The 12,148-nt window shown below is 44.6% G+C and overlaps 1 protein-coding gene across 6 annotated transcripts in view; it reads left to right on the forward strand.

Moving 5' to 3' along the window:
* The window catches only part of akna (AT-hook transcription factor), a 207,652-nt gene that overhangs the window by 84,293 nt on the left and 111,211 nt on the right, over positions 1-12,148 (forward strand). For all 6 annotated transcript variants that reach the window (XM_068012641.1, XM_068012643.1, XM_068012642.1 and 3 more), the window contains one exon: positions 6,143-6,653. In XM_068012641.1, coding sequence (XP_067868742.1) covers positions 6,299-6,653 — 355 coding nt within the window. In that variant the 5' untranslated portion in view covers positions 6,143-6,298. The remainder of the gene's footprint in view (positions 1-6,142; positions 6,654-12,148) is intronic.

Consider the following 12,148-nt stretch of genomic DNA (forward strand, 5'->3'; position numbering starts at 1 on the left):
GAGGAGATGCAAATTTTGCAACCTGATGCTATGGGCTTGCACCTGCCTGATTATCAAACAGAAATGTGAAAAAATGTAAGCCAGACACTCAAAGCTTTTTTATTAATCAGAGATTAATGTTGCAAGGTTTGGATTGGTAGCATCTGTCATTTAGGTGCATCAGATGCTGTTTGATGGCTAGAATGGTATTCGCGGAATAAGCGCACACTTTTGGGCTGAGTCATACCGGACGGCATATTCCTGAAGCGTCAGTGCATGGCAGTAAATGGGTGCCGGAAGTATGCAAAGCAGGCAAATCATGGCTGTACTTAGTGTGCAATGCTGATTTGACAGCAGTGGTGCCATTTTGAAGTTAACACACCTGCTAATGTCCTCTCTTAACCCCGCACAGCTTTCCACATATTCAGCAGCAGAAAGGACCACCCCACCCCCTCCATTAGTGCTATTTAAAGGAATGATTAATGACTTACCGGATAGTTGCTGTTTGATTTCTTCTGGCTGTTGCTTCGATTGTACAAGTGGTTGGTGCTTTCTATAGTTGTTTCAAGTTGCAGACATCTACAGGGAGTGGTATAGCAGGCGCTTAAGGGGTTTCTGCTGACTTCCAAGGCCTCTGCACAAACCAGTTGCTCCCAGACATGAGTTCACCAGTAGTCATTCCCCTTGGAATACAGCATGACTTGAAGAATGAACAGAGGTTACACAGAGCAGGACAAGCAGCTGGAAGAGGGAGAAGGAGGACAGGGAGAAGGACTCCCAGCAGGAGACCATATCCATTCAGGCTGTTCAGAGAGAAATACGCCTTCAACAAAGAACAATATGTGCGAAGTCTGCGCTTCATTAAGGACTTCCTCACTCAAATTTGCCACCTACTGCAGCCACAACTGCAACCTGGACTGCAGCAGTTCAAGAAGGCAGCTCACCACCAGCTTGTCATGGGCAATTAGGGATGGGCAATAAATGCTTGCCTGGCCAGCGACGCCCACATCCCATGAGGTTACACAGAGCAGGGCAAGGACAACAGTGCCAATGGATGTGAAGGCACCTTCCAGGCTGAAGATACTTACTATATTAATCTATAATAATGACTTAGATGAAGAGACAGAGAGTAATGTATCGAAGTTTGCTGATGATAGAAAGGTAGATGGAAAAGTAAGCTGTTGGACGGACACAGAGAGGCTGCAAAGAGATATAGACAGGTTAAGTGAGTGGCAACAAGATAGTAGATGGAGTATAATGTCGGGAAGTGTGAAGTTATTCACTTTGGTCAAAAGAATAGAAAAGCAGAATTTCTTGTCAAGGTGTGAAACTTGTAAGTGTTGATGTTGAGAAATTTGGGTGTTCTTGTACAAGGAATACAGAAAGTTAACATGCAGGTACAGCAAGCAATTAGGAAGGCAAATGGCATGCTGGCCTTTATTGCAAGGGGATTGGAGTACAGGAATAAGGAAGTCTTGCTATAATTATACAGGGTTTTGCTGAGACCACATCTGGAGTACTGTGTGCAGTTTTGGTTTCCACATTTAAGAAAGGTTATACTTGCGTTTGAGCTGGTATAGCGAAGGCTTACTAAATTGATCCCTGGAGGAGGGGGTTGTCCTATGATGAGAGGCTGAGTAAATTGGGCCTATATTATCTGGAGCTTTGAAGAATGAGAGGTGATCTCATTGAAACATACAAGATTCTGAAGGGACTGGATAGGGTAAACACTGAGAGATTGTTTCCGCTGGTCGGGGAATTTAAAACACGGGGGCACAGTCTCAGAATAAGGGGCTGGTCATTTAGGACTGAGATGAGGAGAACTTACTTCACTCAAAGAGTTGTGTATCTTTGGAATTCTCTACCCCAGAGGGTTGTTATGCTCCATCATTGAATACATTTAAGACTGGGATAGACAGATTTTTGGTCTGTCAGGGAATCGAGGGATATGGTGAATGGGCAGGAAAGTGGAGTTGAAGCCTAAGATCAGCTGTGATTGTATTGAATGGTGGAACAGGCTCGATGGGCCATATGGTCTACTCCTGCTCCTATTTCTTGTGTCTTGCTACATCTCGCTAGAGAGAAGCAGGCAGAGTGATCACATAGCTTCGCTAGGATTGCAGGCTTCCCCATGTGCAGGGTGCCATTGACAGCATGCACATCACTTTGTGGGCACCAACAGCAACTCAGATCTGTCCTGGACTCAAAAGGGATCCCACTCCCTCACTGTCCAGAAGGTGTGTAACCAAACGCAGACAATTATCCAGGCCAATGCCCAGTATCCTGGCAGCAGTCATGAAGCCTTAATTCCGTGGCAGTTTGCTGTGCCAACTGCATTTGAGCCACCATAGCAAACAAAAGGGTGTTTACTGGGCGATGAGATCTATATACTGACCACATGGCTTATGACTGTGGTGCACAACCCCCACATCATGCAGAGCATCCATACAATGAAAGTCATGCTACCACATGAAATGTAATACAGCAGACATGCTCAAGCAAATTTTCCACTGCCTGGACTGCTGTGGGGGAGCCCTGCAGTACTTGGCAGAGTGGGTGCCAAATTTCATGGCGGTCTGCTGAATGCTGCACAACTTCGCCATCACGAAGGCCAGGTCTTGCCGCCAGCTCTACGATGAGCAGCTCAGGAGGAGGAGATAACCTAGACAGCACCTTTCTGGTCAGGCTGTCTGTGAGGAACTCATCTGAGTGCGATACCAGTAACTACAAGCCCAATTCCTCATTCACAACAATGCCATACTTTCCCTTCCATCTTTCACTGACCCCCAACTCATCTGCTTGACCATAATGCAAAAGAGAAGCCAATGCTAAAAAAAAATTTCAATCTAAATTTATGAATCAGATTATTCCAGATTGCACACAAAAGTCACTAATCACCCTTATGCCTGTCTTTTGGATACCTTTGTCTGTCCTATGCAATGCTACCCCAATGATTGCAGCATGGATGGTGGAAGGCTGCAAACTTTCAGTGGAGGGGTCTGCAGATGGCCTTGGAGGATGACCTCAAGGAGTTCTGGGCCTGGCTGTGGATTCCAGCATTTCAGCATGTGCAGCAGCAGTCTGGGCTGACAGGCAATGGCAAAGACACTAGTGGAGTGGCAATGGTGGGAGCACAAATGCTTTCTTCCTGAGAGAGAACACCAGGTTCATGCGCCATGAAACCACTGCCATTCCCCCAGGGTGGCACCTTAGCAATCCTAGTAATTTGTTGGAGGATTTGCTGTGACACCTTGAAAGCCCCTTGGCCCCTTTATAATCCATAGCCATGATGGCAGCAGTCTGAGCTTGCATGGCGATGAGGTGAGCTTGCGTGACTTCAGTCTGTGCTTCCACTTCACCACTCAGACTTTTGGTGGAAGCTGCTTATGCTGAAATGGAAGCTGAGACACCAGCCATCAGATCCTGCATCATGGTTGGGTTCACAAGTGTGCTAATGGAATTGGCCACCCCCTCCATGCTGGAAAGGATGGACTCCAAGATCTGCGCAAAGCCCTGTGCCAAGTTGGTGCCTCCATGCTCTTCGACATTGACCGCAGGCTTTCTGGCAGACTTCCCAATGTACCAAATATTTCATTGTGTATACCCAGCTGTACACTGCCCCATCAAATTGCCTCCAGTCAGCTGGCACCTTTGCTATCCTTACCCCCTGTCCTGGTTGCAGGCCACTTGTGCCTGACATCTCACAATGTGCAGATCCCACCTCTCTGCTATCCTCTGAAGTATGCGCAGTCAATATCGGGCTGTTGGTTGCATGTGTAAAATCAAGTGATGGTGTTGTGTCTTTGGGTATTCTTTCACTGCCTGGACAGATGGCACTTCTTGGGTATCTGAAAGGAGAATGTCACAAGCATAATGTTGTGGTGTGGGGAAGGTGGTGTGGGGGGAATAAGAGATCTATACTTACACCATCAGTAGCTTGTAAATCAGAAGCGATTGTGGGATGAGGGGGAGGTGGGATGTGAGAAGAAGGATTAGGTATGAGGATACCATTATCTTCGATGTTTTCAGCCCCTTCGCTGGCCACAGCCTCAACATTGGACCTCCCAATAATGGCCAGCACAGTCTCCTCCATGAGGGTTAGGACATGCAGGCGCACCTGTCTCACTCCAGTTAGCTCCTGCTGCCTCCTGCAACAGAGTGTGTCAATGAATGTGATGCAATCTGTTTGGGTGATGTGGCTCTCACAGTTGAATTGCTGGCAGTGTGTGCAGGCTGTGAGATGTGGGTGTTAGGCTTGCTGCAATGCTAAGTGTGTGAGGGTGAAGTGAAGCACATGAAAGTCCGGTATGAGTCCTGATTGATTGATATTGTTGGTAGGTGGGGGTGTGGTGCATTGAGCAGTGCCTGAGGCTAGTGGTGCAGTTAGTGGGATATGGCATTTGAAGATGAATTCACTGACACCACCCTTGTGAAGTTGTTGAACTTCTTGTGGCAATGCATCCAGGTCCTTAGGGGTGGATTCCTGGCGTGACCTCCACAGTTATCTGCTCCCACTGTCTTCTGAGCATCTCTCCCCCACCAAGGCCTCCATTGCAGTATGAGAAAACCTTGGAGCCCAAGCTCTCCCATTTGCGACATTCATTTGTCCTTCCCAGGCCAGATGCATTCCCACACAATTGCACCTGCCCCAGCCACAATGCATCTCCCGTTTAAGATGTGCAGGCTAGCTTTAAATGGTTCTAGCCACTCACGATATTGGACCCCTGCTTAGACGTCCAGCCAATCAACAGCATGGTAAGTATTGGCTGGATGCTGAAATCATTTAAAACAGCAGGCAGCACAGCATTGCAGTCTTTGTGGATTGGTTAATCATGCATCCTGACCTCTGTGCCCAATTTCAGGGGCTCTCAAATTTAGCCCCCAGATATTTTTCTCCCGCCTGTTTCTGTGTCTTTAACTTATGGATGTTTTAGTTGTTAATATTATTAAAATTTTCAGTTAGCTGAGTAAAAGAAGCCATGATCCCACCCTTTGTTCTGACTGAATCCCATTTCCATCCAATTTTGGCATCAGTGGCATTACGAGCCACAGTATCTAAGAATGCGTGCTTGGAACATCATCTTACAAAAGTATCTTACAAGGTGATTTCCAGTAGGCTAATTGGGGGGTATCCAGCTTTGCAGTGGCCATTAAATCTGTCATTATATTAATTTATTTTGACGTGCTGAAAGATTAGCTTGTGTTTTTAGCACATTCACCGTGACTGTCTTATCATCTCAAGGAACATTTCTGCAGACTGGAGCTTTTGTTCTTGAAGGCAAATCCCTCCCCTTTTAAATTATGTTAAATACAGTCTAAGTAGAATCTTAACAAATATAAATTTCACAAGGATGTGGTATATGTTTCCATGGTGAAACAATTATTTATGTGAGTATTACTCTTCAATTACTGTCTGAAATGAATACTGGTGACATTTATAGTTAACTGTGCAGTATGTATACTGTGGTACATATAAATGTCTTCACAGTAGGAGACTGCATGCAACTTCCAATTATCTCATTTTACACTGAAAGTCATCTGTGCGTATTAGCTAGAAATAATTTTATGTTTGATTGAATGTGAACAAACGAAATACATCAGACTTTCCTCAACAAGCCTGCCCTTGGAGAAACTACACAATGAACACACTATCTGGAAAGCATATTCATTGTAATCTCTCCAGTGCGAAAGTGCAGCTTCAGTATATTGGAGCTGAAACTGAAGATGGGCAGGTGGACAAAATTGGTGGAATCACATTTTCCAACCATTATACCGCACACCTGATATTCAATTTTATTGAAGTCAATGGATCTTGAATATTGAGCGGAGAGTATAAACGGGCAGCCATTTTGCATCTCCACCCACATCCAATTTCACCCCCGTTGTTCCTGAGATTGTTGTATGCCAGACAGCGAGAGAGAGGAGGGGAAGTACTGCATGGTATGCATCCATTAATTTTTCCATGTGTTGTGAATGATCAGTAGCTGTGGCAATTTGGGACACCGTTAGCAGGGAATGGCCATGTATCTTTCTGTTGGCGCACATGCACGCTCAATTAACTTAACCATAAGTGACAAGCTGACAAAATAGATCAGTCTTCATTGGACTGCATACTTTTGCTAGTATGACTTGAAATATTCTATTATTTTTTTCCTTTTTGCAGACGAGTGTGCTGAGTTACGAAGAGGCAGCAAAACAGTTGGAGTGAAGCCTTTGGTAATCCTAATCGGAGACGCAATGGAACAATACATTCACTCTGCCCTTAGCCCTTGCAGTTCTTCTGCTGTCACTGTGTAGCACATTAAACCAAAGATAAATTATGGCAGTCGCTGAAACACAGGTGGTAGATGCAGACCTGGGTCCTGATGAAGATTTGGAAGAACAGGAGGAAGACTTTTTCAACCAGATGGATGAGAATGGAATAATTGGGATGGCTGAAATCAATGAGTATTATCTGCAGTACCATCCGAAATTGCAGGATGGCTTGGAAACAGTAGAGGAAGATGGAGAGATGACTGAGCTCAAGATGTTGCATGATTACAATAAATTGAGTAACCTGGTACACCTCCAAGAGTCTGTAGATGATGAGAGCTTTAATATCAGTGAATTCCAGGATTCAGACCCTGTTTTGTCCATATCTGCAGAGGAGGATGCAAGTCTCAGCCATTTAATTTGTAAGTAATTCACTGCTATACACATTTCTAAAATAATCTATATTTCTGCTGTTACCTTGCACTTAAAAGCTTATTACAGTGAATGGTCTCATCTATTCACAGAGGCCTGGCCAGAGAGCCACTGATTAAATTAGAGTTCACTCAAGGGAGGTTGCAGATGGAGAATAACATGTTTTTCTTTTTTGGGTTTAAACCAAATACAGTTTGCAGAGTCAGATAAATGAGCCAACATTTATGTAAAAGCACTGGATAGAGGAACTCCCTAATGCTTCAAATGTTGGTATACTAATATCGCTAAATGTAATTTTGAGGCAATGCTTTAAAAAATGTCATTGCAGCGAATGTGTACATGTGCTAAATAAGGTGATTGAAATCAAGAACAATAAACGAAATGGAAAGTTGAGGTTTGGTACATGACCTGAAATCTATGCATGGAGTCAATCGAGATAATGTCACAAAACTGAAGACTGGGTAGGCAGGACACACTTGGCCTGCAGGAGGATGAGAAGTCAAGCAGATGGGAAAGGCTGCTGTTACTCGCCCCTTGGACACAAAGGTGTAGAAGGCCTAGGGTTTAAAGATGTCTATTTTACTATGGTTTTGCAATGTTTCAACTGACACTGAAAATCACATGAGTTTGGGAATGGAAGTATGTGTTTATTGCGAAAGCTTTAGTAAAGAAATTGCATCCAAACTTCTTAACTATTACAAGGAGTATCTGGATCTGTGTTTCTGTTGGGAATAAAGAAATATTTGCATTTACAAAGCACCCTGCATGGCCTCGAGATGTTCCAAAGTGCTTTACAGCCAACTTTAAAGTGCTGTCATTGTTGTTAACTAGCCAATCTGTGTGCAGCAAACTCCCATAATGTAGGAAACGCAGTGGCCAATTTGCATGCAGCAAGCTCCCAGCAACAGCAATGTGATGATGACCAGATAGTCTGTTTTTTAGTGATGTTGATTGAGGGATAAATATTGGCCAGGACACCAGGGAGAACTCCCCTGGTCCTCTTTGAAATTGGGCTGTGGGATCTATTATGTTCGCCTAAGTAGATGGGGCCTCGATTTAATGGCCAGGATGTTACCCTTGGTGGACGGGAGCTGCCTGATCTGGGGATCCAATCCGCATTTTGTGGGTCCCCAGCCTTTAATTGTTCTGAGGCAGGAAGTCCCACCCAATGGAACTTCCGGCCAATCAGCGGGCCAGCAGCTCTTAGTCCCAGCAGCACCACCGGGAGTGGTGGCCTGCTGAGACTGCAGCTCAGCTTCACAACGAAGATGTTGGGGAGCCCGGAACCAACGTAAGTTTTTGTTGCCTTGCCAGGGCTAATCGGTCGGGCCCGGTGAGGCAAGGGTGGTCGATTGGGGGGACGGGGGTGGGGGGCGGCGTGTGTTGGGTGTTGGGGCTGTTTGGGTCCCCCCCATCCCCTCCCAGGCCATCAGAGAGCCTCCTGCTTTTAACAGGTGGCTTTTCTCAGGCCTGGGCCGTCCGCTTGACACAGGTAAAATCCCCGTTAAGTGGCCACTTAAGGGCCTTGATTGGCCTGGGGCGGGCGGGCGGTTTTTTTTGCTGCCGCTGCCCCATATAAAGTAGCGGCAGAGGCGGGAGCAGGTTGGGAAGGGTCCCCCAAGCCTCCCGCTCCATTTTACACCCTCCGCCCCTCCCACCTTCCCACTCTTTGGGTGGGGGCATAAAATTCTGGCCAATGTCTCATCCAAAAGATGGCACCTCTGACAGTGCAACACTCCCTCAGTACTGGACTGGAGTGTCCGCCTAGATTTTTGTGCTCGACTCTCTGGAGTGGGTTAAGAGTTGTTATTCGTTGTTAAGAAATCCCAGAAAGGACTAGAGACAGCTGACCAGGAGATTTACCAAGCCCAAAGTCATGAAGGCAGCAGAGGCCTGCTTTAGGTCAGGAAAAAGAACCCAACCTGAACCCCACCAAACTACAGCAGGCCCGAGCCCGAGCCGGCCTGAGTCCCTCCAACTTGGCCCCGAGCCCGACCCAACCACGACATCATAGTGATGCCAGTCGCTCTGCACAGACTCAGTTTCATTCCGGACTCCCAGCTCAGGTAAGTTTTTTTTTTAAATTCCAGCAAAGCACTTACCATGTGTGTCCGGCCCGACTCGACCCGGACTCGGCCTGACCTGACCCGAGCCCGGAAGCTGGCCCCATAAGATGGGCCCGACCTGACCTGAACCCGACACATGTCGCCGGGCCTCTAGAAGGCAGACCTAGTTCAACCTTCAGATTAGTGGGTTACATCGCTGAATTTGCCAAGAGTCCATTCTGTCATAATTGCTTAACTTTCAGAATTTAAATTGTCACACAAAAGAACAGTGAGATGTTTGTGTTGTATTAGTAATTATTCAATTTATCTACTTATGGTACATGAGTACATTTGTTTTAAGTGCTTTTAATAAAGCAACAGATTTGTTTCAAGGTTTGTATTTAATATAATCAGTTAATCATCAAAAATTACCATTTAATGTAAAACAGCAAGATGCCTGCCAGACATATCATTATTTCGCAAATAAGAGTGACATCCATACATGAGTGTGGCTCTCAGTCCTTATAAAGTCACTTCTGTATGGTGTGGAATAGGGGGCCAGCTTGACTTTTGCTTCCCTACTTCCCCAACACCAATTTTTCCTTCCCTCTTTTTCTGATAATATCTCCACTCTTGGCCAGCGCTGATTGGAAACTCATCACTTTGAGTTTGGACAAGTACCTGAACACTCTGTCATACTGAGCAGTTACACCACTCAGCTGCCAGTTTCTAACAACTGTTGCAAAATGGAATAAAAGTATGGGCCGACTCTCCTAGACTGCGTGCAGATGTAGCTTCTGGGCATTATGGTGAAAGTGGCAATACTGGAAACAAAAACTCCTGTCCAATAAAATCTTTATTTACCTTAAATTGTTATCCGACAACCTCTGGAACTATTTATAGAAATGTAAATACAAGTCTAATGAACAACTGATACTCTTAAAACCTGAAATAGGAGACAGAATACAGTGAACATACAAAATCTCAGTACTGTACCATTTGAAATTGGCTGTGTGAATTCATTCGGCGATTGTGTTGAAAAATTCTGCATTTGGACTGCAGGGAACAGAACATTAAGCTTTCGGAGCACAAGATGCTTCATTAAGTACAGTAGCTGTATTAGTGTGCTAAATCTGATTTGCAGATAATATGTGTACGGTAGGATTCTGCCAGTGTGGTCTGAAGTCTCAGGGTGATTAGGCGATGCCCTGCAGGATTCATAGAGAAGCCGGGGTTTTATGCTATCACACAGCAGTATTTCTGAGAATATTCAGGTTGTTTATATTTTGGTTTAACCAATAAAACTCTGCCAGACACGCAAAATTGAACAGTAAAATGAAAAGTAAAATACTGCAGATGCTGGAAATCTGAAATAAAAACAGAAAATATTGGAAAAGCAGGTCAGGCAACATCTGTGTAAAGAGAAACAATGGGGCAAATTTTACAAACCTCCCGATGTCGGGGGGGGGGGGTCGTGGCGAGGGAGAGGGGTGAGGAACATTATGCTAATTTTTTCAATAAAATGTAAAAGGCCTGTAAATATGTAAACAAAATTGAAGGGCTCAAAGCCCTTTAAAAATGACATCGGCGCATGCACAGTGGCGCCTGACGCCGTTGCCGGGGACGAACCTCTCTCCCCCTCCGCATCATCGGGAGGGGAAGGGGGACAGTCTGCCCCAGTCATGTAAATGAGCTGCCAGTTTAATATTGCGGTCGCTCCGCGGAATAAAGCCTGCGCGTGCGGGCTGACATTTTTTTTGCCGATTATGCCGGCGGCAGCATAAAATTCAGTCCATAGAGTTAACATTTCAGGTTGATGACCTTTCGTCAGGGAATAGGTAAGTTTCCCAAATGATTTTAACTGCCTACCCATCCGGTTTCCACTGGGCGAGCAGGGTTAAAATTGCCCCTCAAGAATCCAGATACAGTTTTCATGATTCAAATAATGGATTCAAGCAGCTAAGTAGAAACAACCTGTAATACTCTGGCTCCATGTTCTGTGTAAATGTGACACAGTAGTATTTACTGAGTACTTTGGAGACATCTAAATTATCGCATATTTGTTTCTTCTGAAGGAATTTGGCTGGGATTAGAATGTAAGAACACTGAGATATTACTTGTACTCTGGAGTTTAGAAGTTCTAAACTAGGCCAAGTTACTTTTGATAAACAAATATCCCACCTGACTTAAGTTATTATTTTGATCCATGTTTTGGACCTGCACAGATAATGCTCATTTTCCTCCTGTGTCAATGCAAACTGTTGGCACAGTGTTTAAGATTACACTCATTTTTGATTTATGATATCACTTGATAGCAAACAGGAAACTTTTCTCCTCCTTAGTAAGAAGCTGAAGCTAATGGTAGCTCCCTAACTACAGCTAACTCGGCACAAACCAAACAATGTCTTTACCTTTTACCCAGAGGAACTGTCATTACACTTTTTATTCAGACGACCAACAACAATTTGCCTTTGTTGTCCCAGTGAAACCTTCATTTTCCATGCATTAAACTTAAAGCATACAAACTATGAGAATCCAAAATGCTTTACTGAGGCCTCAACCCAAACCTTTGTGTTGATTCATAACATATTAAAAGCATTTAGTTTATTTTTTGTATATATAAAAATGTTTATTTTTTAAATAATGCAGGCAGTTTTTTCCTGGTCTAGTTTGCTTTAGAGCTCTGGATGGGCTAGCAGAGAGCCCCTTAGGGTATTCTCTGTCAACAGTTAATCAGTTTAAACAGATGTCAGAATCAGTTGTGGCGATACCGAATTGATTTAATTTAAAAATGGTCCAACTGGATGAACTTTGGCTGTTTCTGGCCAGCAGGGAATACATTCTGCAGCCATTCTGCTCGACTTAACACCTTTCAGTTATAGACCAAGCAATTTGCCAATTGGGAGCTTGCGATTGCAAAACTGGGTGAAGGACTGTACGTTATAAAAGCTGCTAGTTTTTGTTTCCTCACAAAACCTCTCCACCTTAGTCTCTCTTTCCTCCTTTTAAGATGCTCCTTAAAACATACCTCTTTGACCAAGCTTTTGGTCATCTGCCCTAAATCTCTTTATGTGGCTCAGCAACATATAGAGTCATAGAGAAATACAGCACCAAAACAGACCCTTCGGCCCAAGGCGACCATCAACTGCTCATTTATACTAATCCTATTTTCCCTCTCACATCCCCAAATGACCTGGATGAGGGTGTAGAAGGGTGGGTTAGTAAATTTGCAGATGACACGAAGGTCGGTGGAGTTGTGGATAGTGCCGAAGGATGTTGTAGGTTACAGAGGGACACAGATAGGCTGCAGAGCTGGGCTGAGAGATGGCAAATGGAGTTTAATGCGGAAAAGTGTGAGGTGATTCACTTTGGAAGGAGTAACAGGAATGCAGAGTACTGGGCTAATGGGAAGATTCTTGGTAGTGTAGATGAGCAGAGAG

Source organism: Heterodontus francisci, chromosome 32, assembly GCF_036365525.1.
Source record: "Heterodontus francisci isolate sHetFra1 chromosome 32, sHetFra1.hap1, whole genome shotgun sequence".
Classification (NCBI taxonomy): Eukaryota; Metazoa; Chordata; class Chondrichthyes; order Heterodontiformes; family Heterodontidae; genus Heterodontus; species Heterodontus francisci.